Source organism: Tauraco erythrolophus, chromosome 7 (assembly GCF_009769465.1).
Source record: "Tauraco erythrolophus isolate bTauEry1 chromosome 7, bTauEry1.pri, whole genome shotgun sequence".
Lineage (NCBI taxonomy): Eukaryota > Metazoa > Chordata > Aves > Musophagiformes > Musophagidae > Tauraco > Tauraco erythrolophus.
Genome location: NC_141471.1, coordinates 18,262,440 through 18,286,008, shown reverse-complemented (window position 1 = coordinate 18,286,008; position 23,569 = coordinate 18,262,440). Strand labels below are relative to the sequence as shown.

The 23,569-nt window shown below is 36.0% G+C and overlaps 1 protein-coding gene across 1 annotated transcript in view; it reads right to left on the bottom strand.

Moving 5' to 3' along the window:
* Positions 1–23,569, bottom strand: part of ODAD2 (outer dynein arm docking complex subunit 2) — an 80,047-nt gene that overhangs the window by 47,608 nt on the left and 8,870 nt on the right. Inside the window, exons 2-7 of the mRNA XM_086615037.1 lie at positions 12,507–12,650; positions 12,007–12,216; positions 11,609–11,845; positions 10,100–10,210; positions 9,437–9,591; positions 5,260–5,502 (exon numbers count right to left, since the gene is read on the bottom strand). Of these exons, the coding sequence (XP_086471163.1) occupies positions 5,260–5,502; positions 9,437–9,591; positions 10,100–10,210; positions 11,609–11,845; positions 12,007–12,216; positions 12,507–12,611 (1,061 nt within the window). The 5' untranslated portion in view covers positions 12,612–12,650. The remainder of the gene's footprint in view (positions 1–5,259; positions 5,503–9,436; positions 9,592–10,099; positions 10,211–11,608; positions 11,846–12,006; positions 12,217–12,506; positions 12,651–23,569) is intronic.

The following is a 23,569-nucleotide window of genomic DNA, read 5'->3' as shown; positions in this document are numbered from 1 at the left end:
GATGGCATAACGCTAAACAATATTCTGATTTGCTTTTGTATCTAATTTTCTTCCAAAAATTTATTATAACGTTATTAGCAGGATGCCGAAATAACACTACTTACCACAGTAAATACAAGCAAACATACCTTAAAATTTATTTTGGTTGGTATTCGATTCTGTGTTCATCCATATGTAGTACATTAGTCACTCTGTGGTTACAGTCACTTAAATGATATATTCCATAATAATTTGTTGACATTATGATGATAAAATTAAACTACAGTTAAATCTGGATTAAGCAACCACTCATAGGACTGTTAAAGGACAAGTCTTTTAATAAAGACGCAGAACATTTTCTTTGAAAGATGAAAGAATCTCATAAAAGCTGAAATAATATGGTACTTAGTTAATATAAAAAATATTAATATTTAATATTTTAAAGATCAAATATTTAACTGTTTTATAGAATCACTGAACTGCACGTATGTAATGTATCTAGTGTACAAAACATTATTAATAGTCAAAATCTTAACAGGCATGAAAGTCACCCAAAGTAGAAATGTAAACTTTATTATAGGTAATTGCCATCAGGTGCTTCACTATAAGCACATAACAATTTATAAATATGCAGAGTTTAGAAGCAAAAGGCCAGATTCTGAACTAGTGTGGCTTTATATCATAACATAGCAGAGGCATCTCACACTAGATTTGGATCAAGATGGCCTCTTGTGATTCAAAGCATTGTGCCTTGTCATAGACTGTTCTTATTTGATCACTGACATAATTTAGAAAAAAGTGTAGATTATTCTGCTCCTCAAAATAACCAAAAGTAGTTGTATTGGCAGCTAGAAATAGCTGGAGTGAAGAGGCACTCCTATGATGCACTCCTGTGCCAGCCAGACATGATTAGAACAGAGGTGAAAGGGTATGCAGCCGACATCACTCCTAAAAAAGGCAACTGTAAGGTGTCTGAGCAAAAATCTTCCTGGTTTCCACATAGAACAGCTGAGGTATAGTGTATATACAATATGTCTTATTGTATATACACCATAATAATTTTAATGCAAATAATTTTAATGCAACTAAACCCATTCAGAGGTTACTGGAATGTCTAGGTGACAGTGAACTGGTATTTGCTGTTTGACCAGTGCAGATAATTTAACAAGACAATTTTTTTGAATTACTTTTGTTGGCTGTTTACAGTCAACAGTGGTTCAATAAAGACTTTTCACATTATTTCATTTAAGAATCTTGATATCATAGAATGGCATAGGCTGGAAGGGACCTCAGAGATCATCTAATCTAACCTCCCTGTCATGGGCAGGGACGCCTCTCAACTAGATCAGGCTACTCAAGGCTCCGTCCAACCTGGCCTTGAACACCTCCAGAGAGGGGCCATCCACAACTTCTCTGGGCAATTTATTCCAAAGTCTTACCACTCTCGTACTGAAGAATTTCTTCCTAATATCATTATATCATTGAACATCATGAGATGTCTGTGCAAGACGTGGGTCACAATTACAGAAATTTACTTTGCTTTTTTATATATATCTGAAACTAGCAAAGCTGTTAATCTGAAATAGTATTTCTCTTCCCAATTCAAACTTAATATTGAACACTTCCAGTAGAAATTTCAACATGAATTGCTTAAACACATATACATACACACAGCTTAGACATCTGTTTGTCATATTTATCATCTTTCTCTGTTATTTGCCAGAACTTTTGAGAACTCTAGTTTAATTGCCTGCCAATTTAGACCACAAATACAAATGTAAATAAACAAAGTTATACTGACTCTGTGTTGTGCTCACTGGTAAGATTATAGAGTTTAATTCTGACAGAATGTAATCTCATCTTTTTTGAAACCACAATTTAGCATGTTTCTTAAAACTTTCACTAGCTGCTTCAGACTGCTTTGGTAAATAGTATTATATACCAATGACTCAAACTCCATCTGTTTGGCTAAAATAATTGTATATTTTAGTTTATAAGATTCTAAACCCTCAGTTTTGAATGCGAGAGATGAAGTCAATGGGTTTTCAAATTAAAAGGGCAAATGAAAATCTAGTGGCAGTTAAAGAATAAGCACTAGTCCTCTGCTTTTAGTAAGAGAAAAATAATAACTTGTTAAAATTTTCTAAAAAATACAAATATACATAAAAGATGTGCAGCAGCATCTCTGTCAATGGCTGTGCAGCAGAATATGGAGAACAGCTTTAGGCTGTCCACATAATATTAAGTTCGGTCGCATAGTTATGCTTTCTTTAAGACAAGTCAACTTATTTTTTGCTGTGAGAGATGCTGGCTGCTGTTCTTTATGTTACATAGCTCAAGAGAGTCAGCAAGAGTCACTTAATTGCTTGAAGTTGCCTTAAAGTAAAGGCTCGGTGCAGAAAAGTAACACTATTGTACCTTCCACTCAGTAGTTGTAGAAGTTAAAGTGTCGACTACAAAACACAGCAGAGATAAAATATATTAAAAAGACACAGAAGCTGTAGATTTACCTATGCCTATCTACTAGTCTCTCTTTTTCAGTGTAAGCTTCCTCCACGGATCATAAGATAAACATACAATATTTCCCTCAGAAGTTAACTGCACTGCTTCACAGAACACTCTCAGTTTTTTTTATAATCCATAATTATATTTTATTTCTTATATTGATCCCATCCTCTTTACTGCATACCCTTGAATCATTCACAGAAACTACATGAGGTCCACTCTTGATCTGTACAGTTTCCACATATCTACTGCTGCAAGTATAACCACATTCAAAATAGAAGACTGCTCAACAGAATATTTAGTCTCTAAGCCACACTTTGGTAAACACACATGCAGCTAATGAAATGTAAGAATGTATCCAAAAATTCCCAATCCTTATGAAGGCTTGATACTCACTTTAAATTTTCCTGCTTTATTCTCGGTTTCTAGTACATATGAAAGTCAACGATAGCAGAATCTAGGAAAATCACCACAGTTTTCAAAGCTTCTCTAGTGCCAGACTAAAAAAGTAACTCTTTCAACAGTGCTTGTCTGTACTAGATGACAAAGAAAACAAGCCTCAAGACCTAGCAGCCAAAATTGTCAGCAGAAAAGCTAATAGTAGAGAACAACTGATCTCCTAGAACCTGTCAAGCCATTCTGAGGAATAAGGGATTATGAAATAAGAATTGTAATAGCAATCCAGCCAGCTGAACCAGGAAGACCAGAAACAGCTAAGTATCAACCTGCAGTAGGAAGTTCTCATCACCTGTATATACTTACAGGCTATAAGTGGCTTTGCTTTCTAGAAGACAATCTTGGCACATCTTCACATTCTTGTTAAGATGGGTCCTTTTGGTTAAGAACTTCAGAAAATGTTTACAGAAAGAGAATGAACTCAACAGTAGTTTCCAACAAGGCTACTTACTGGTTTAGTCTCAAATTCTGTATATGGAACAAAGTTATTCTACAGACTATGTATCCTTCATGTCTTCATCCTCCCAAAAAGGAGGAGAGCAGTTTGGATGAGGGGTTAAAATTTCAATTCCTATTAGACTAGTCAAAAAGGAGAAGAAGGGAGAGGAATGGACGTCCCTTTTTTTTTTGGAGGGTGGTGCTCTTAAGTACTCTTAACCCTGTGAGAAGCAGAGCACTCAATCAAGCAAATGATTTAAACATGTGAGTAGTTGCACTGGTGTCCACGTTTTAACTATGCATTGTTTTTAAATATTTTGCTGGACTGGTATCAAATGTATCCACACCTGGATGACTCGTGCCTTGGGAAATGACAGAAGCATTATCTATTCTAGTACTACAAGTCTAACTAGCACAATACATCAGGTGCACATCACACTCTTGCGAATAATAATAATTCCTGTGTAACAGGTCTTTTGTAGTAGTAAAAAGTATATTCTACTTTTGATCTAAGACCTTGCTTACTTGTTAAAGTTTTAAAATATTTTTAAAAACTTTTTAAAACTTGAGAACCTTCAATAGAGAATTTTTTCGTAAGAACCAAATTCAACATTTGATTCCTTTGTCCACTCTTTGCAAACTCTTTTGTCCCAAAAACCCTGTACTCTCTCCTTCTTAAAAACAAAATGGACTTCATTCTTCCACAATTTTAGCAACAAGTTGTGTTATTTTTTGTGCTTATACTGACCACATCCCAGGATGAAGCTATCCATACTGGATAGTACAAGTGACAGTCCCGAGTACTGGAGTATGTCTGAGCTTTTATCAATATCAATTTATATTTACTGGCATTTAAAATTCTCATTTGATGTACAATGTTAACTCTGTTAGGCTAATACATTACTGTAGAGGCTAATTTTTAGTGAGATAAGCCGTGAAAGTGATTTCATTTATTTGTACTTTCATGCTACATGGCTAACTGTTCATACAACCCATGTTTACAGTTGTGTACCATCTAGCCTTTTGCCACTGGGTGACAGCCAAAGCATGAAAACAAAAGTCCTATTCAGGAAAAGAATTCTCTGCACTGCTATATGAATATCAAGTGAATTATGCAAATAAGAACAGGAGGAGCTTAATAAAACTCTCTTTCTGACCTTCCTTACATATAAAGATGGAAATATGCTAAGAATCTTGAGGTAAATATCCCTGTAAGGGAACAGTCAGCACAGTAAATCCGACCTCAACATTTAAACGGAACACTTAATCATAAAACTCAAGGATCTTTGTAAGCTGTACAAATCTGCATCACAAAACCAAAGAGAGCAGCAACTCTCTCAACAAAAAGACAGTCTTTCTCTTTGGTTTTGCAAAGGCATAAGAGGAGAGAAAAGGGCCCAAAAAAAGTCTTGAGTTCATAAAGGAATGATGGAGAGGGACAAAACAGATAAAATACAAATAATACTCTACTTCACAAATTTTCAAATTATTTTTCACGATAGTAAATATGCACATTTCTTTTTAGAATTACTTTCTCTAATTTAGGCTGTCATTTATGATTTGAGAACAGATGTAAAAGGAGAAGGCAAAACAGGTACATTTAAAATGATGTTCTGTAACTTAGAATTTTAACTTTAATAAAAATCAATTTATTAAAGGTTTGTCTGATTTTCCCCAAAATGCAAAAGCTTTACATTCTATATATTTCCTTAATGATTTTTTTTTTAATATATAGCACATTTTACAGCAGGATGTAACTAACTCACACAGCCCTGTGGAAAACAAAAAGTAAAATATCCTTTTAAGTCAGATTAGAATTGACTATGTTTGTGCCAATTTTTTTTTTCAATTTTTAAAATGCTATGAATATGAATAGCTTACATCATATTTTCAGGTTCTGTTGCACAAGCTCCTACTGCTTTGGTGACATTCACAAGTAGTGCCTGATCAGTTCCAGTAAGTAACTTCACTAGAGGTGGTATTCCACCACATTTACAGATAATAGATCGATTTCTTGGCTCTTGGCAACATTCTCCCAGTGCTCCGACAACATTTACAAGAACTTCTTCAGGCTGGTCAGTAAGCAGTCCTACCAAAGCTTCTACGACTTTATATTCCCGAAATCTAAAATATAGAAATAAAATCAGAGTTGTTATTTTCAGTATGTTACTGTTATAAGTTTAATTTTATAATTAAAGGATAATTATGATTGAAGTACAATGTTTAATTTCTGTATGTAAAGAATCTTGTTGAAGAAATCACAATACAGGTAAACCACTTCAATCAGTTCTTGAAAGTGTGACATATGGCATAATTTCTCACCTACCTTTTTGGCTATCTAGGAATCTGCAGAGTAGTTTGAGAGTTTTTTAAAACTTGACATCCCAATGCAACATCTATGAACAGCTGAAAACATACTGGAAGACTGGCAAGTACTGTGGCATCCTAACTTCCAGTACTTTTTCCTGCCATGCTAACAATAGCTAGAGTAGTAGCGTATGAGACTCTCTTCCACCTCTCTGTACCAAAGGATCACCCTTACTTTTCACTAAATATTAGCCTTTAGAGTTTGCTCTGACCAGTTCTACACTTAGTTCAGGCCTAATAAATGCATTTTCCTAAGGTCAGACCTATAGTTCTAGTCCATTTCAATTGTACTATGATAAATTCCATTTTGAAATCAAGTAATAAATTGACAGAAATTTGAGTTGACTACTATATTAATACTTCCCTCATTAATCATAGCACTTTTGGTACTGAAAATCAAAAGATGTTTTTAAAAATCCTGGAGATACCATCCTACGAACAGATGCATGTTAAACCTCAGAAGTTCATCTTTCAGATCAGGGCTTTACTCCTCTGTACTGGAGTTGTCTTCTAAGTTCATTTTGTTCAGAAAATGCTTAACAAATAGTGTCTCTACCTTTCATACATTTTCTGTGATACGCCTTGACAATTCCACTTGGTATATCAAGCTGGATCTAACCAGTATATTATATAATAATTACGCTTTGATTTATACCTTTGTGTAAATATACATCATTCCTTCCTTAAAGAGCGAAGTTCTCTGAGGGTACAGAGTTCTCATTTTTGCTTCCCCCATGGCTCCTAGCTTCTGGAAATGTCTATTTGAGCTGCAAATACTCTGTATTTTCCAGGAATCAGTTGTACATACGGCTTTTCTTTCATATAAAAAAAAAAGTATTTTTGAGATTTTGATGGAAGAACTAGAACAGTTTCAATAAAAGCTAATCTTTCCTAGTTGGTTTATGAGTATAACAATTAAAGTAACTGAGAAATGAGAAACTTTCAATTTTCTTGATTCAAGCCTTTGCTTAAGGATCAATCTTCCCCTCTTTATTCACTATAATTTGGAAGTATCTCTATAATTCTTTTTCAAGAGAAAAAAAACCTCAACAGCATGAAAAGAAAAGCAAGAAAGCTAGCAAAGAATTTTTAACCCCCCCTGATTTTCTCTAGCTACTTTATCTGTGTTGCATATCAAGTACTTCACTGATGGAACGATATGAGCTGGCTCTGCCATGGGCAGGCTACACTCTGACAGAGCTGTTGGCTCGAGCCATCTTGTGTCCAGAAGCAGTATGGCTGCTTGCACGCAAACAGATCTGAGCTAGTCTGGCCCAGGCACCGAGATCAGTTCATTGCTGAGTCAGCACATCCCAACAATGTACTTCAGGTATAGAAAACACTGTGGTGTAGTTGGAGGATAATTAAGTAGCCCTGCAGGGACCAGCAGTGTTTGTTAGTTCTAGCTTCAAGGCAGACTCAAGCTCATCCGTCCAGATCTAGTTATGTGTTTGCAGAGTATCCTCCCTTCCCGCTCTGTAGTATCCTCCCATCATGAGTTTGGACAGGTTTACTGCTTCAAACTCAGCACTACATCATACACGAGTTCAGCTCAAGTCTGGAGCTGTGCTTGGCTAGTAACCTTTGAGGAGCATCAGGCACTTGGCAAAGATATGTGAGTAGCCCAGCAAAAATCTGTTTGCATTTGGACAGAATTATTGGCTACAGCTATACTAATAAATAAAACAGGCGATGGCTCATTCTCTAGCCCTGAGGACAAGAAGCACTACATAGCATCCATATGGCTAAAATCTCTTAGCCTCACAACTCAGGGTGGCCTCACCCATTCTCCCTAATGGAAACAATCTGTTGCCTGTTGCCAGGGAGTGTCTGGGCATTGTCTGGTAGAGCACTCACTTGCTGGCACAGGCCAAACTGTGTAAGGGACTGCACTAGCAGTTAAACAGCATGGATAATCATAACATAGTGCCTGAGGCTCTGTTTAGTTTACTGGTATAGAGCGAGCCGTTCAGTCTATCTCATCACTGACTGATCCAGAACCAAGGATGTCTCTGTGCAGATACCCTAGAATGGAAAAAGCAGTAGGACAGCAGTAGACTATGTAAAGACCACAGCTCTGTATATCAACAGTTTGGGAATTAATTTAGGACAGCAAAAAGCCATACTGTAAACCCTTATTACTGGAATTCTTTCTGATTTCTATCCAGCAGTTATCCATCATATCTGCTTGTCCAGCAAAGTACATTAAAATTAGGGCTGCAGGAAGAGGTTATCTCTTACTGATACTCCTTCCAGCCTATGAATCTTACATTCCTTTGTACAGATCAGCATAACTTCAGCAAGAAGCCTAGCACATACTCCAGTGGAACAGGCTTTATTTGAGGTAAGGTGCATGAATCAGAAAAATGAATTTCAGATGAGAAGGTCGAATATTCTCAATCATTAAGCTGTTCCATGAAATGTGGAGGGTGATAACTCCTGCTGTCACATTCTCAGATAATCATGCAGGACTCTGATATTGAGAGGCTACAGGTACCTATGGTAGGACTCTTATCAGTTAACTCCACTTATTTAGAAGCTGGGTGTTCAGACAAAGCTACTTTTCTGAGGCCTATGGCATCTGATCATTATTAGCCAGCTGGACTGAGTTGAATATAATGAACTAATTAACCAATCAACTCAAGGTACAGACCCTGCCTACAAGAGGCAGGCCATTTCCTCCTGGCTGTGGAAGATGCACCAGTGTCCTTGGTGCTGCAGCCCAGGCTGGTGAGCAACAACTGGTGACCCAGGTGTGATACATCTGTGAGACCCTAAGAAGCCCCGACTCCCTCGCCGGAGCTGAGAGCCTGAGCTGAAAGAGCCAGAGCCGGGAGCCCAAGCGAGAGTCCTTTGGTGAAGAAGGTAAAGCTGCAAGCCCCGACGTGGTATTCGCGGGAGGGAAGCGTGCTGGAGTTGAATGAATGGATTGGGTCTCTGCTCACCTTAAAGCCTTCATGAAAACAACAAAAAATTGTAAAACAGAAGGGGGGAATTATGGCATCTGATCATTATTAGCCAGCTGGACTGAGTTGAATATAATGAAGTAATTAACTAATCAACTCAAGGTACCGATCCTGCCTACAAGAGGCAGGCCATTTCCTCCTGGCTGCAGAAGATGCAACAGCGTCTTTGGTGCTGCAGCCCAGGCTGGTGAGCAACAGAGGCCTTTCTGTAGTCAATGAGAGGCATCTAGCTAATTATTTCAAGTATATTTCAGTAGGTGGACCTAATGCGTATTAGATATGTACCCTAGAATGACATAATTTGCTCTCTGTCTCTCTCGACTTAGAAGGTTAAAGCTAAGTGTGCTAACTACTCTCTCTACCATGCAGCAGTGATTCTGGTTTGTAAGCTACAGAGAGGAGTTGGGTTATCAGGTATACTCACATGTCAAATGTTTAGTATGTGCTAGTACACCTCCTGACTCAGTGTCCTGTATCGTAACGATTCTTTAGAGGTACTGATTGTCCCCATTGACTCTTAAGGTTCTAGGAACTTAACACTGTTTTCACTGTGCTCTGATGATTTAGGTGGCAATTTTTACAGTACTATAAAACCTAAGTTGAGAGTCTAACTGATTATAAAATATGGTTTTGAAGAATCATGACATAACAACTTTGAAAACTATAGAGGTCCATAAAATCAAAACAGAATAATGTAACAGATATGTGTAAAATTAAATAGTTACTTTGACACATTTTCTCCACTGATGGCGCATTTCCAGATTGCTCCTGTCACAGCTGCTAAAAGTTGTTTGTTTTCAGAGTTACCGAGCAGAACAGATAGTGGTTGTAGACCTCCATACTGTCTAACCAGGTCACGTGTTTCTTTATCTTCTGCACACTATACAAAAAATATATATTATGCAAAATCCATAAAATTATGTTTTTAAAAGCTAGGTGTATTATGTTATAACTAGTAAAAATTAATACAGAAGAAAACATAAATATTTTGTTAAAGTATCTGAATATGCTAAAAACTCACTGAAAAGCCTGACAGTTAGCTGCTACTGTATCCGCAGCAGTGCTTATACTGCCACATTGTTCACCTTGTGGGCAAACAAACATAAAAACCCAAAGCAGTTCTTTGCATAGTGCCCCGCCTCTCCCTGTTGGTTACCTGGGCACGTTAAGGCTTGCACACAAGAAAATCAAGTAAGAACTTAAATACAATATTAAATATGCACCTAAAATAGCCCCATGGGAATTATCCAAAGACCATCAATATTTTAATAACGTAATTTCTTACACATTAAAGAAATAATATAACTAAAAAATACTAAAACTGACAACAACATGAAAGCAAAGGACTAATTCTGGCTCTGATCTACTGATTATAATAATACGATTACCTTAAATATGGCACTTGCACTATGCATCTGAAGTTCCTCATGTTCACTGCTCAGATTTTTCACTAGGTTCTCAATCATTCCTTCTGTCCTTATTGCAAGTCTGTAACTTGGCTAAAAAGATAAAACTGCATCCTTTAGATCCTGTATATTAACAGTTACTAACACTAGTCACAATAACAATACAGTGCAACAATTCTAGTCTTTGATTTTGAGAAGCCTTGTCCTTTATTTTAAGCACAAGTCATCTGCATTGCCTTGAAAATACTATTGATGCTCTCAAGGTTAATCAAATACATAAATTCTCTGCAGTTCTCTTCAGATCACCTGTAAAACCAGGTGCTGCAATGCCTATTTTGCAGCCACATGGCTTAAACTGAATTCAGACTATTCTTAAAGGTGTTCAGACTCCCTGCTCAGAGCCAAGGAACAGAAAGATGCTTCAGAATGGGATCAAGAAGTACCCACTCCTTTCATCAAGAGCCAGCAGCTGAAACAACAGATCTATTCCTAGAATAAGGTTAGAAAAACATGTTCTTAGAATGAAATTTTTTAGTGATCTTTTCTTCCAAATTTTAACCCACAGGCATTGTAACAGGGGACCATTTAACAGAAGGGAAACATCTGTGTAAGAGATGCATTTAGTGTTATTTCCAAATTTGGCTAGATAAGAAACCCTCAAAAACTTCCCCTTCTCAATATAGACTTACTGAAGCTAAAATCTGCCAGGTTGCTGTCTTGTGGAATATGCATAAACCTGTGTAGTTCAGGAAGATAATTTTGAAAATACAAAGTTTTTTATAATGTAAAATCTTTTGAAAAATCCTGTCTTCCATGTCTCAGATTCACCAAGGGAACTTATGTATATTTTTGACCTTGAGTACAATGCATCTTAACTTCAAATATGATTCCACAAATGGAGAAATAACAACTCATCTTATATGGCAATGGTAAAGAATACTTTTAAGCAAATTTAAAAACTGAATATACTCAAAGCTGTGAAACCTGCCAAGGAAATCTGTAGAAAAATCACATATATCCCTTTCTTCTTTTTACAATCAATCAGACACCGTCTTACCCAATTCACAAGGACATTGTAAACTCCACTGCCCTGCACTGCATTGGTATTTCTTGGCCACACCTGCAGGTCAGCTTTGTAGAATTTAAATGTACTGATTACCCAGAATATAGCATCTTAAGTTGCCAAATTGGTTAAGTATGATGAAAAAAAAAGAGAAAAAAATGAAACCGACTAAGGATTTCATTTGTATATATTTTGTTTCAGAAATGATTCCTAGCCCTTTAAATAAAAAATGTGTGGCCTTTACTTCGTTACAAGCTGTGATGTTCTCAAAAACACTTTGACCACACAAAGCATCTACTTCCTGATGGGATAACTGCCCTGGTTTAAGTGACAGTCAAACTTTTAGTCTAGTAGCTCTAGACAAGCTTCCTTTTACTAGTCATTTTTTTTCATAATTAGAAATAACTTGGCTATATGTGCTTACTTACTTCTGAGGCACATTCTTGTAGCGTTCCCACTACTGGAGTCAAGATGTTTGCTTGTGAACATTTGAGCCATCTAGCTAATAATGGAATGCCACCAGCTTTACGGATTGCTTCTTTATTTTTGGTGCTTTTGCTGCAGCTCCAGAGTGCCAAAGCTCCACAGCGTGCTATTTCAGCATCTTTTGCTTGGTATAGTGTTAAACTGGCTGATCCCACTGAAACACATTCCAACAGCCCAACCTAAAAAAAGCATTTTTTAAATTATCTACAGAGAAGATTGCTATTATACTGCATTTTAATGATGGTAAACAGCACCACAAGAACCATGTATACAACACATGATGTACTCTTTAGACAAAAATATGCATATGACAAGGGTTCAAATCTTACTGTCTGCTTACCAATTTCTTGATTCCTCCATGCTGCCGTACTGTCCTGCGTGCTTGTTTAAACCGAGCAACGTTAGCAATGGTTTCAGCTGCCAAACATTTTAAATCTTTATCTGGAGAGTCCAGTATGTTCACCATCATTTGTAAGCCCTCAAGATCTGCAATTGCATGTCTGATCAGTGTATTTTGACTAATTTCCTTCAGGATTTTTAAAGAACCAATCTAAATAATGGAAGATAATAGAAGTTAAACATCATAAAGTATACATAAACATAAATATTATTTAAAATACTGAGTTATCTAAAACATTGTATCTTTTAAATTGAATCAGAAGAAAATAAGGAAACTGAGTCAAAGAAATTGTTTTTTTTTCAAAAAATCCTTGAAATACAAAAAATACAGAAATTAGAAAAGAAAGAAATCTATTTTCTTTATCCTATATAACTTTGAAAATTGAAAAAATATTGTAATAGAAAGGCATATTCATTGCTCTATTTGACAAAGCTACTTACCTGACATTTAATTTCTTCCGTATCAAGTAAATTAATTAACACTTCAAGACATCCAAGGTCTCTGATGGCCAGCTGACAAGCTTCTTGAGTCAGATAATCTCTCATTGAACACAATGCGATTACAGTAGCTGTTGGATTACCTCCCTAAAATAAAGCAAATAATTAACAAATGTGTAAAGTGCATTTAACATAAAACTTAATCTCTTCTACTAGTAAACCTACTACTAAAGAAGAAATATGTTAGATTATTATTAAGTTCCAGGGTTATCTAAGGCCTTTTTGCCAAATATCTGTGCTGGACAAACTGGTAGACTGTAATAAAGAACAGGATTAGCAGACATCTGTCCACATAAGATATTCTTGCAGCAATATGATATACTTGGAGTCATCATGGATGTGTTAAGAGAAGTCCTACCTTACAAAACGTACCAAGCCTGCAGCAATGGTGATCTAGTTGACACGTTTAATTGGACTCCATAAAGATTTTGACAAAGTCCCTCCCTGATACCTTTTAAAGAAACTAAGCCACTATATTTGGAGTGAAAAGAATGACTAAAGGATAGGAAACTGGAGATAATAGCGAATAGTCAGTTCAATAAAAAGATGTGATTTAGTGGATTTCCATGGATCTGTGTTGAAGCTGTGCAATTCAACACTCATAGATACCCTGAAAAGTGGAAGGACTAGTTATGTGACAAAGTTTGTTGTTGATATTGTGATTCAGCGTCAGTTGTAACAAACTGCTAAAGAACTTAGTAAAACTAAGAGGGCAATAAAATAGCAAACAAGAAAATGAGAAGTGATGCGCATCAGAAAAAACAATCCTAACTCCATAGATGAAATTGCAGGTTTTTAGCTGACCTAAAAATTAGAAATGATACCTTGGTGTTAGGGTAGATGTCAATAAAAAACAAATGGAATATTAGGACTTATTTGGAAAAGAATAGTGAACAGACAATGGCACTATATAAATCCATGGATCACATACACCTTAAAAACTTCATGCAGTTCTGCAGCCTCAGTTTCAGGAAGGTTACTATAGCACTGGAAAAGTTTCAGAGAAGAGCAGCAAAGAGAATCCAAGGTTTTTTCAGTCTAGAAGAGGGATGCCTGAAGGGATATGACAGAGGACAACAATGTTAGGGATAGCATTGAGTGGGATAGATAGGGACTGACTGTCCAATGTTTCTTTTAATACAGACAGAATCTCTTTTAACAATGAGGTATAATAAGATTCAGGTTCAAAACAAATAAAGGAAGTTGGTTCTTCAAATGAGGCAACAAACTAGTGGAACTAGTTGTGAAAGGATTCTGTGAAAGCTGAAAGATTTCATTGAAGGCCAGTAAAAGCATAAATATCTGATTCAATTTTCAACTCCGAGATAAAAACAGGTAGGGACCTGGAGAGTGTCAGAAAGCTGTGTGTCTGTCCTGTTCTTACTTTGGCCTGGGCATTCATTCATGGTCCTGAGTTTCTTCTGCCTTGGTAGAATATGAACAGTTTCACACTACTGTAAGTGTCCTACATTTGTGGAAACCAGACGTCAAGACACCTGGTGTGCAAAAGATGAGCTTTAACCACAGAAAACTTTCATTCAAATTATCATGTCTCCTCTGCTGTAGCAGTCAGGTTATTGGGATACATTATCTTTTGATCTGCCCAATACAGTTTCTTTTATGTCTAAATTTAAGGTCACACACTTACAAATAATGAAAACAGGATATGGCTCAATGTAGGAGTTCTATCCTGGAATCCAGAGAATATAAAAAGATTTGGGATGTTGAATATGAATTTGAGATTACAGTGTAACATTTGATTAAATGGATGAATTTAGGGATTTATAAGTGAAAGAACTGAATAGGAACATAGGTGTTACCTCTTTTTAGGCACTTGTACAACTACTACTGAAATTCTGTGTCTAATTTTCCTTTTTACAGTTCTAGAAAGAAAGTGAAAATATGGAGATGATTCAGAGAAGAGAAATAAAAATGACTGTAGGCCTGGAAAACAGTTGCATTAAGACAGACATGAGAAGCATTATTCAGTTATTAAAAATTAAATTAAGGCATGATTTATTCATAGTGAATAAACAAGTCTATGAGGAAGAGAAACATGATCACAGAGAGCTCTACAGTTTAGCACAAAGGTTTGATGATTTGAAGTTAAAGGTACTAAAATTTAGACGAATAGTAAAGTGTAAGTTTTCCATTGTGTGTTTAATTATCCTTTGGAAGAAATTACTTAGCGTGATGATAAGTTTTCCAGCAGTGGAAATTTTTCAGTCAAGATTGAATGTTTTTCTAAAAGATAAGCTCTATTTCAGTCACAGCTACTAGACTAAAAGCAAGAAAAAGATCAAAGAATACACCCTGTGGTATGCAGAAAGTTAAACCATATGATAACAATGGATTCTTTTGAACCTATAATATAGATTTACTATTAATCAAATCAGGTATGAACCCAGCTGCACAGAAATTAGGAGGGCTAAGCTACCATGTAGCTGCAACAGAAGCTGGAGTGCACAGGCAATGCCAACTGTTGCTAATGTGGAAGTTAAAATTTAGAGCACCTAGTAAATCAAACTATAGTCTCCACCTCCCACATGCCTCTGAATTCCAGGGAAGCTTTGGCTCCCATCCAGATCTGAACTATGCTGCCCAAGTCCATCTCATTCAAATGACACTTTTGAAACTGTAGGGGACTTTGAGCCAACTTTTTCCAGAGGAAAATATTTTGCTTAACTGTACACATCATACTGAAATACAGAATATTGAAAAACTGAGTAGTGTTTGCTAACATAAAACAAGTAGATCCAACAAAACCAGAACTTTTGCAGTGTATTTCTTAAATATAAAGAGCAACAGCAAGACAAATATAGTAAAAATGTCTTTAACATGCTCTAACATCCTTTAACAAATCCCACAAATGTAGTAGAAAAATCACAAGTGAGAAAATACATTCAAAAGGAGTGTGAGAAAAACACTTGTTAAAGTTTCAGATCAGTAACTTACATCGGACAAAACACTTCTGCTAATCAATAAAGTGGATGGTGCTTCTTTTTACTTATGTTTCTTGTAACAGCACATATTCACAGAATTTCCCCACAGAAAACTGGTTAAATATAAAGGTAACTTTTTAACATCTGTAACATATAGTGTCCTAAAGGAAGACTCCTATGATTTTTTAATCATTGTTATCATCCTGACTTCAGAAGAAAATGAAACATGTCTAGCTTTAAGAACATATGTTGATCTCTTTTTGTAAAATATGTCCTAAGGAATAAAATATTGTAGCAATTTCTCAAACGTTTCCCCAGAGAAATCAGTTTACTCACACATATCAAAGTCTAAACAGTTTTTTAAAAAATCCATAAGATATGATTCCAAAACTACACAGAAGATTCTGTAGCTCTAAAGAACCAACAACCGTCCTTTTATGAAGTTTGTGGTCTTTTCATATAGCTTAGACTTTGAGATTTACTTTGCTTTGTATTCTAAAAATTTTGCAACAGGTGTTTAAAGAGAAAACTTGTCTTTTTATTATTTTACATAAACGTAAGAAGTATATTGCTAACCTGACAAGCAGTGTCTCTTCTTTTGAGGAGTGCTTCTCCTACAGTGAAGTAATTCATAGTTCACTTATCTTACACATATAATGGTTAGCATATGACATTTAATATGGACCAGGTTTTAAAAAATAAACAACTTTTAATTCTCTTATATTAAATAAAAAATAGAACTGTATAGAATATATATATGCATTCTATTTTTTCAGCTTCGAAAATGCACACAATACTTGAACTGTTTTTAAAGTAAAACCAAAATAAAATATTTTTCATATGTGCAGAAGCATTAGTTCTACAAAACAAGAACTATTACTGATGGTTTCAACAATTATTTTTTGTTTCTTTAAGTTATCATTACAGTAAGTCTTGCAGTACTTACAGCACAGATTTTAACATGCACGGAAATAGTTACTTCTCCATTAAGTTGACATAAAATCTACATCATGTTGTTATACCATTTGAAATCTGATATGTTGGATGCAAAATAAACTCTACTGGCAGATCAGCAATCAATTTTCAGGCTTGAAATTAAGTACAGATTTAGTTTAAAATATACCTCTCTTCCTATATGGTGGTATAAGATCTATATCCACAAATTAGATGAAAATAAAACAGTATCACTGCAACACTACCAGTAAAACATCTTCTGTGCAACGTATGTGTAATGTCTCTATTACGATACTCAGGGGTCACAACTGAGAATTACAGAAGAAAGTGTAGCAAAGCTTGTCTTTCTTTTGCTTTTATTTTTGAGGTGTTTAACAGACCACTTTTATAATACAATAATGCACAGATTAATCTAGCTAAAACTTTTAATGTACATATACAAAGGCAGCTGTTTTAGACAATGGTAAGACCATATAAATTTGGTATCTGTGAGTCCAATCTCACCTTGTGTGATGGAAGAAAAGAAAAAGATCTCTATAAGACCTTCAGCATAAAATTTCTCAATTACAGTAGGGCAGGGTGTGGAACTTGCCTTTATATTCTTTCCACAACTGAAAAGGGCATTTCAGGAACGGTGAGAGCTACAGAGGTGTCAGGAAAAGGTTGCTGAATTATTTTTTCATTCTCAAAAATGTAAATCAAGATTTAAGGTAAAAAGGAATATTAGCCCAGTTAGTTTGACTGCATTCATAATATAGGTCATTAAGTTTTCGACCACCTATTTTTATGTACCACAAAATAACTATAACAGTTGATTAACACATACTTTGCATCTGTCTGGGGCATGACTTCCATCGTGATTAAAAGATGTCAAAAAATGGGAAATCTAAAGGCTAACCATCTTTACTGTTAAAATAATGAGCTTGCCTGACTTCAATTTTTTTCAATATGTTTTGAAAATCCAGACACCAGAACAAGACTCACTGCTTCCAAATCAGTTTTACCAGCGCTGTATAACAAGGTAACCTTACTTCCCTACACCTACTCACTGCTCCTGATTACAACAAAGAGCATTCATTGTCTTTGCCACAGAAGCACTGAGCAACTGTTCAGTTGCTTGGATGCTAACTTCTAAAGTTTTTAGAGTAACTGTTTCCAGAAGATAGCCCGCCATTGTACAGGAATGTTCTGAATTTTGTGTTCTCATTTACTTAATTTTGCACCTGGGCATTGTAAGCACATTTGATCTGAACGGAGACACCCTGCCAAGCAATTCAGATCTGTCTTTGAGAGCCCATCCTGTTATTGCACATACTTTGCCATTTCTGGTTTTCAAGAGTGACTTCATATTCACATCCAGAACTCTGACAAAACTGTTGAATGGTGCTAGGTTTAGTCACCACTATGCCAGAAACATCCTTATTTGGTGATGTTTCTCCAAATACGACTGTATGCATTGGTTAGTCCATTCTGAATGCAAAGTAAGATGCAAGACACAGACTTTTGGCTGCATCCAGGCCCTCTTTTCACTGGCTTGTTTAGTGTCCTATCTTTCTGCATTTAAAAATCCTTGAGCTTTCAGAAATTCTTCCTTAGGATCTCACAGAAGGCTGGACGCTGCTTCTGAAATATTCAAGTACCTTCTGACACCTTCTGGCAGAAATGCATTCAAATACAGTATGCCTCTCCCCCACCCCACTGCTCAAAGACCTCAAGTTATGGTGGCTCCTCAACAATAGGAAATGGTAGAAAATAGCTACCTACTTAGTTGCTGATGCTAACATTTGTTAAAATTAGTATTTAAGGTCATCCTAGGGCTTCTTAAGACACAAGACATTTCTAGAAAACCAAAATTAGCTATAGGGACATATTTTAATACTCTTAAGCATTTCACTTATTTCTCTGTATGTTTGTTAAATGAACTCTACAGTGAAAAGAACTAGCAAAGATGGCTTCGTGCTTATTTTGCAGCCATTACTTCCTAAAGCAGCTGAACTCATCTTGATTCCAAAGATAAGTCAGGGCAGTTTGAAGGCTGGTTGTCCAGGACATTGCACAAGTACAATAATGTTTTCAAATGGCAGTGTATCAAATAGCAATTAAATAAAAGCTAGCAGGAGGTCAGAAATTCATCCATTATTGTTATGTAAATTCAGGAAACCAGAAGGCATGATGTAATAAGAAAGAAGGAAAGAGGAAGTTCAGAAGAGTCATCAGTGCCTTAAAAAAAAATTTCATTGAGTGTGAAGAACAGGAAGTGTAGAAAGAGATTAATCAGGCAAAATTGTGAGCTTTACAGTTCACTGAAATTCAGGAAGCATACAAAGTGAGAATGAGATCAGGTAACTAAGAAGGAAAATAAAATAACACAAGCATATAAGGACACAAACCAAAACGCAACTACTAAAGGACACACAAGTTGAAACCATCATTTTGTTTGATACTTCCATAATAATCAAGAGGAAGAAAACTTTATTATGCTTTAGTAACATATACTTAATGTCAATGATGACACAGTAAACACTCTGCTTATGCTAAGGACATAGATAACTTAGATGTTTTCATACTATATATATTTTGGAATATATTGTGCACAGCAATTATGAAATCTCCATCATAGGAAAGAAAAGTTAAAGAAATATTTGTCCAGAATACACACAAAGAATTGATGCTGTTTTGGAGGCAAGCAGATGGAGTAAATGACTTCTGGAATTCTGCTCTAGTCCTATTTTCTTTTTTTTTTTTTTTTGGTGAACTTTTATGACGAAGAAATTTTGTAAATACTAAATGTTTTTTATTAGATATTTCCTTCTCATCTTTAAAAAAGATGATTGATCCATAATAGCTAATAATATCATAGGTACAGACAATAGATAATGAAATGTAAAGGCTTAAGATTTCAGCATCACATGTCTCATCCTAATTAAAACCCTCCCTAGTGAATACAAAGCTTTAAATTTTGAAACTGTGATTTCAGTTCAGTAGGCTAGGAAAGGAAGATACACATTTCCTCTAGAGTCATTTCTGGAAAGGGTAAACACCATTAAAGTTTTTGCAGATGATCTGCCAGCAGAAAGAAACATCATCTTTTCAGATAGCTGCGACTGTACAGGAGACTTATGGGATATCTAACCTGGCACAGTTCACTTTATGGCATGCATTATCCTGTTCCTTTTGCCTGAACGCTCCAACATCGTATGTGGCATAACTGTGCCACTTTGACCAAACTTCCTACGGCAGGGATCTGTATCAGAGTTTGGAATTGTCGCAACTGGCACTACAGAAAGGACAGTTTTATGAGAAAGGCACCACACCTGGACTCAGGATACCAGCGGGCCTTGAGTCCTTTGACAAAATTTCAGCCTGCTACTGGTCAGACGCCTTTTTCCAGTATCTTTATTCCCCACTTTCAACTGAAACCTAAAGGCATTATTGGAGTACAAGCAATAAAAATACTAACAAGACTGTAAAGAAGATGATTCCACATGTGTTGCCCAATATGTAGCAAAATGCACATATATGCATGGAAAAATCTAAACATTACAATAAAGTTACAGTGCGTTTCAGTTTCCTGAGAGAAAGTAAGATTAAATAAAATTAAAATTGGGTCACAAACATCTCTATAAATATACTATCTATTCAGAGTTTTCTAATTAAATTATTTAATTTGTATGTGGATTTAGAGTGAATATGACTTAATGCAACCAGAAAACAAAATATTGTTTTACTTTGCTTGGCAATGTCAAGGATTTTTTTTTTTCTGTTTAGACCTATGGCTGAAAATTATTTTGCCATAGTAAAAGTTCATTTCATTTACTGTATTAAATAAATTCTGGAGACATACCTTAATGTGCATGCCTGTGACAGTATGCCTGTGACTGAATAACAGGAAAGAAAACAGCAGTTTGTTGGCAGTTTTGTCATTCTTATGTAAAATAATACCCTAGTTTTGATTATAAGTATATATAATCTGAATGGCAATTACAATATTCTTGAAAATATTAAGACCTAACATACAAAGGCAATACATTTTTAGAAAATATCAAACAAACAAAATAGTACTACGTGATATTGAAAAGCAAGTAGGTCAAATTATAGGAAGCTTTGTCGTTATATTAGAAATTATTTAATTAAAATTCATTAATGGAATGAAAAAATTCCTAGAACAAAAACATTGCTTAAGTAGAATCTCAGCCCAATCTTCCTTGTTTTATACAACAAGGAAGTTACAATAGTTTGTAAAGTATAAAACAGAGTTCTTAATTTACAACTTTGTGACTTTTTTACTTTCTGCGAATTTGACTCTCTCAAATCACATACCATTTTGTAATTTTCTGCTGGAAAATATTTTAAAATTTAAACAAATTTTTATAAAACTTAATGAAAGACTGAGTATTGCAGTATAATATCTATAATATGCTTCAGCAAGGCAATTTTTCTGTGCTAGTGAACCTCTAAACATTTGTTCTGTTTTGGTTTAAATAATAGTTCCAATTTTTCATTTTAGTTTATAAAACATACAAGCTGCAACTTGTTAAGAGATGAGTTATGGACAAGTATAACTGAGTTATGGAATAATTCCCTGCCCCATTTCCTGAATCTTCTGGCGTTCTTTGGCTACAGGCTGGCAGTATGTAAACCATACAGATTAATATAACTAAAGCCAGTGGAAAATCACAGGCATCACAAAATCACAAATCCAAAACGTTCACATTGGACTAAAACCATGCACAGAAGCTGCAGGAGTTTAGCTGCAGATTAATACCTGACCCTTCACAGTGGCAGAAGTGACATCTACATTACGACTCAGGCACGGTGAGTTTAAATTGTCACCACACTTTATGAAATTGAAAAGAAATTAGTTTCAAAACAAAGGAATAAGGCTATTATTTTCTGAGTGAACCACAAGGTTTTGTTAGGCAACTGTTGATTCCTTCTCGAAAAATCTCCCAAGACATGTATCCATTCTGTTAGCTTTCCTTTCCTGATTCAGAGTAATTGGATTCCACTATAGAGGAAGTAAGAGTCAATGTAGTTCATGTGCAAACAAATGAACTTCTACTTCATTGGACTAGAAGTAGTAGAATGTTTTTCCCAGTAACTTCTCAAACCTCAAACTTGGAGAAAAGTGAAATGCTGACCCAAAAACCACAGAAAACCTGGCCAAGGTAATATATAATATCTTAACAGTGCAAGTTTATCTTTTTTTCATTTGTGAAATTTTCAGTTTAGGAGTGTATTTGTTCCCCAGTTGCATCTGGACAATTTTGTGAAGACAATGGACCACAGTCTTCAATCCTAGATAAATTTAGAGAGAAAAATAAAATGATTGTAATGTGCACAACAAACCCACAATCCCACTGTGATTTCTAGATCAGATCACTGCAACAGATATTAATTGGGATTTAACCTAATTGATCCATCAGAAACTACTGTTACTGCAAAACGTCACCATTCAAGAGGATGTGTGAGCACTGAGGTCATTCTGAGTTTTAGCTCTGGCTTAGTTTTGAGTTACCACAGGCCACCTGTAGTACCTTTGGTAGCCATAACGGAGTCCAGACTTCAGCTCATCTGGTGAAGTATCTTTAGGTAACTGTATTTACAGAGTATCTTAGATTCTCTCCGACTCACACCATAGTCTCCCAATGACATTCCAGCATGAATGAACTCCACTTTAGCAACCATCCTAGACTTCCTCTGCCCACCATGACAGGCCCTTTTAGCACACGCAAATTGCTTTACTTAATACATAAACCATGACCTTCCACCATTCTCTATAAGAGAAGCCACCCTTCTTGGTACCATCTTATCTCTCCAGCAGCACACTGCCTTCAGCTGCCACTATAACCAACACAGAAGGAGTCCCTGAACAGGTGATTTACCTCAGCATCCTTGATGATAGGGGCCGTGTTTTTGAAAGTGCCACACAGGCCGCACATTTCTTCAGCCCCAACTGAAGGAAGACTGCTCACTCATTTGTTTGGATCATGACATACTGAATCTTGGTCACTGTCCTGCCCTCTCCTTGCTTTCAGAAGAGGTTGCTCTGAAGAACAGAGACTTATACACTTTGTAAGCCACACACAATAGGAAAGTTGTTCCATTCAGTGCTCTCTGGTATTGAAATGCACAGCTTTCTACATGCCTACATCTGTGGTCAAAAGGTCAGACAACTCCCTCTAAAAATGGTCACTTCTACCATCAAATAACAAATCGTTTTGGGGTGGGAACTCCATTGCCACAGTAACTGTAATGGCAGTGTGCAACGTCATCATAAATATACTCAGCCTGCCTGAGGAGCTAATGGCTAATACCACTCAGCTTGACAAAATGTCTTCAACTGTGAGGTTAAAGAAGATATTCATAGTCCATCTTGCTGCCTGCTCTAAAGCGATAGTAACTATGTGTATAAAAAGATTAGCCTCTCTGTAATAATCCAGAGCCTGGAGGATCATCATGGACACTGACAGGATACAATGAGTGTGTGCACCACACTTAAGTCTTTAGCATTTGTGTCTTCTTAAGGCATAGAGGAACTCAGTGCTGGTAGGATACCTGTATTGTTGGCAAGCCTGAATACCCTATGCTGTCATGAGTCTATACAAACAAAACAATGCCCCTTGCATGCTGACTAGGTAGTTATGTTCAGACATTTCTTCATGAGATGATTGATATTATACAAGTATATGGATGCTCTGTGTGCTGAGCACGGCTGGCTGCAGACTGGAAAACCTCTGCAAGGCCAGCAAAGAGCCCTTTTATAAAGTTTAAGGGAATCAGGCCATGGCACTCAGGACTAACTTTATTCAACCTAAAACTGCTGCAGTCCTATACTGACCTGTTGAAAGTGGGCTATCTCCTGCAGTCACCTGCAAACATTTTTTTTATATTTATTTTATATAGGCTTTCACTTGATGTTAGTCTTTATCTGCCTTCCTTTCCTCCCTTTCTGCCTTCAGTCTCTGGCTGAAGCCATACATGATGCCATATGAATCACAAACCCTTGAGACAAACTTACCTTACAGTAATCCTTTAATGGCCTTCAAAATGTCCCTTTGACATGAGCAGTGAACATTTAGGACTCATGGTGTCCTTGAGCTATGCTTC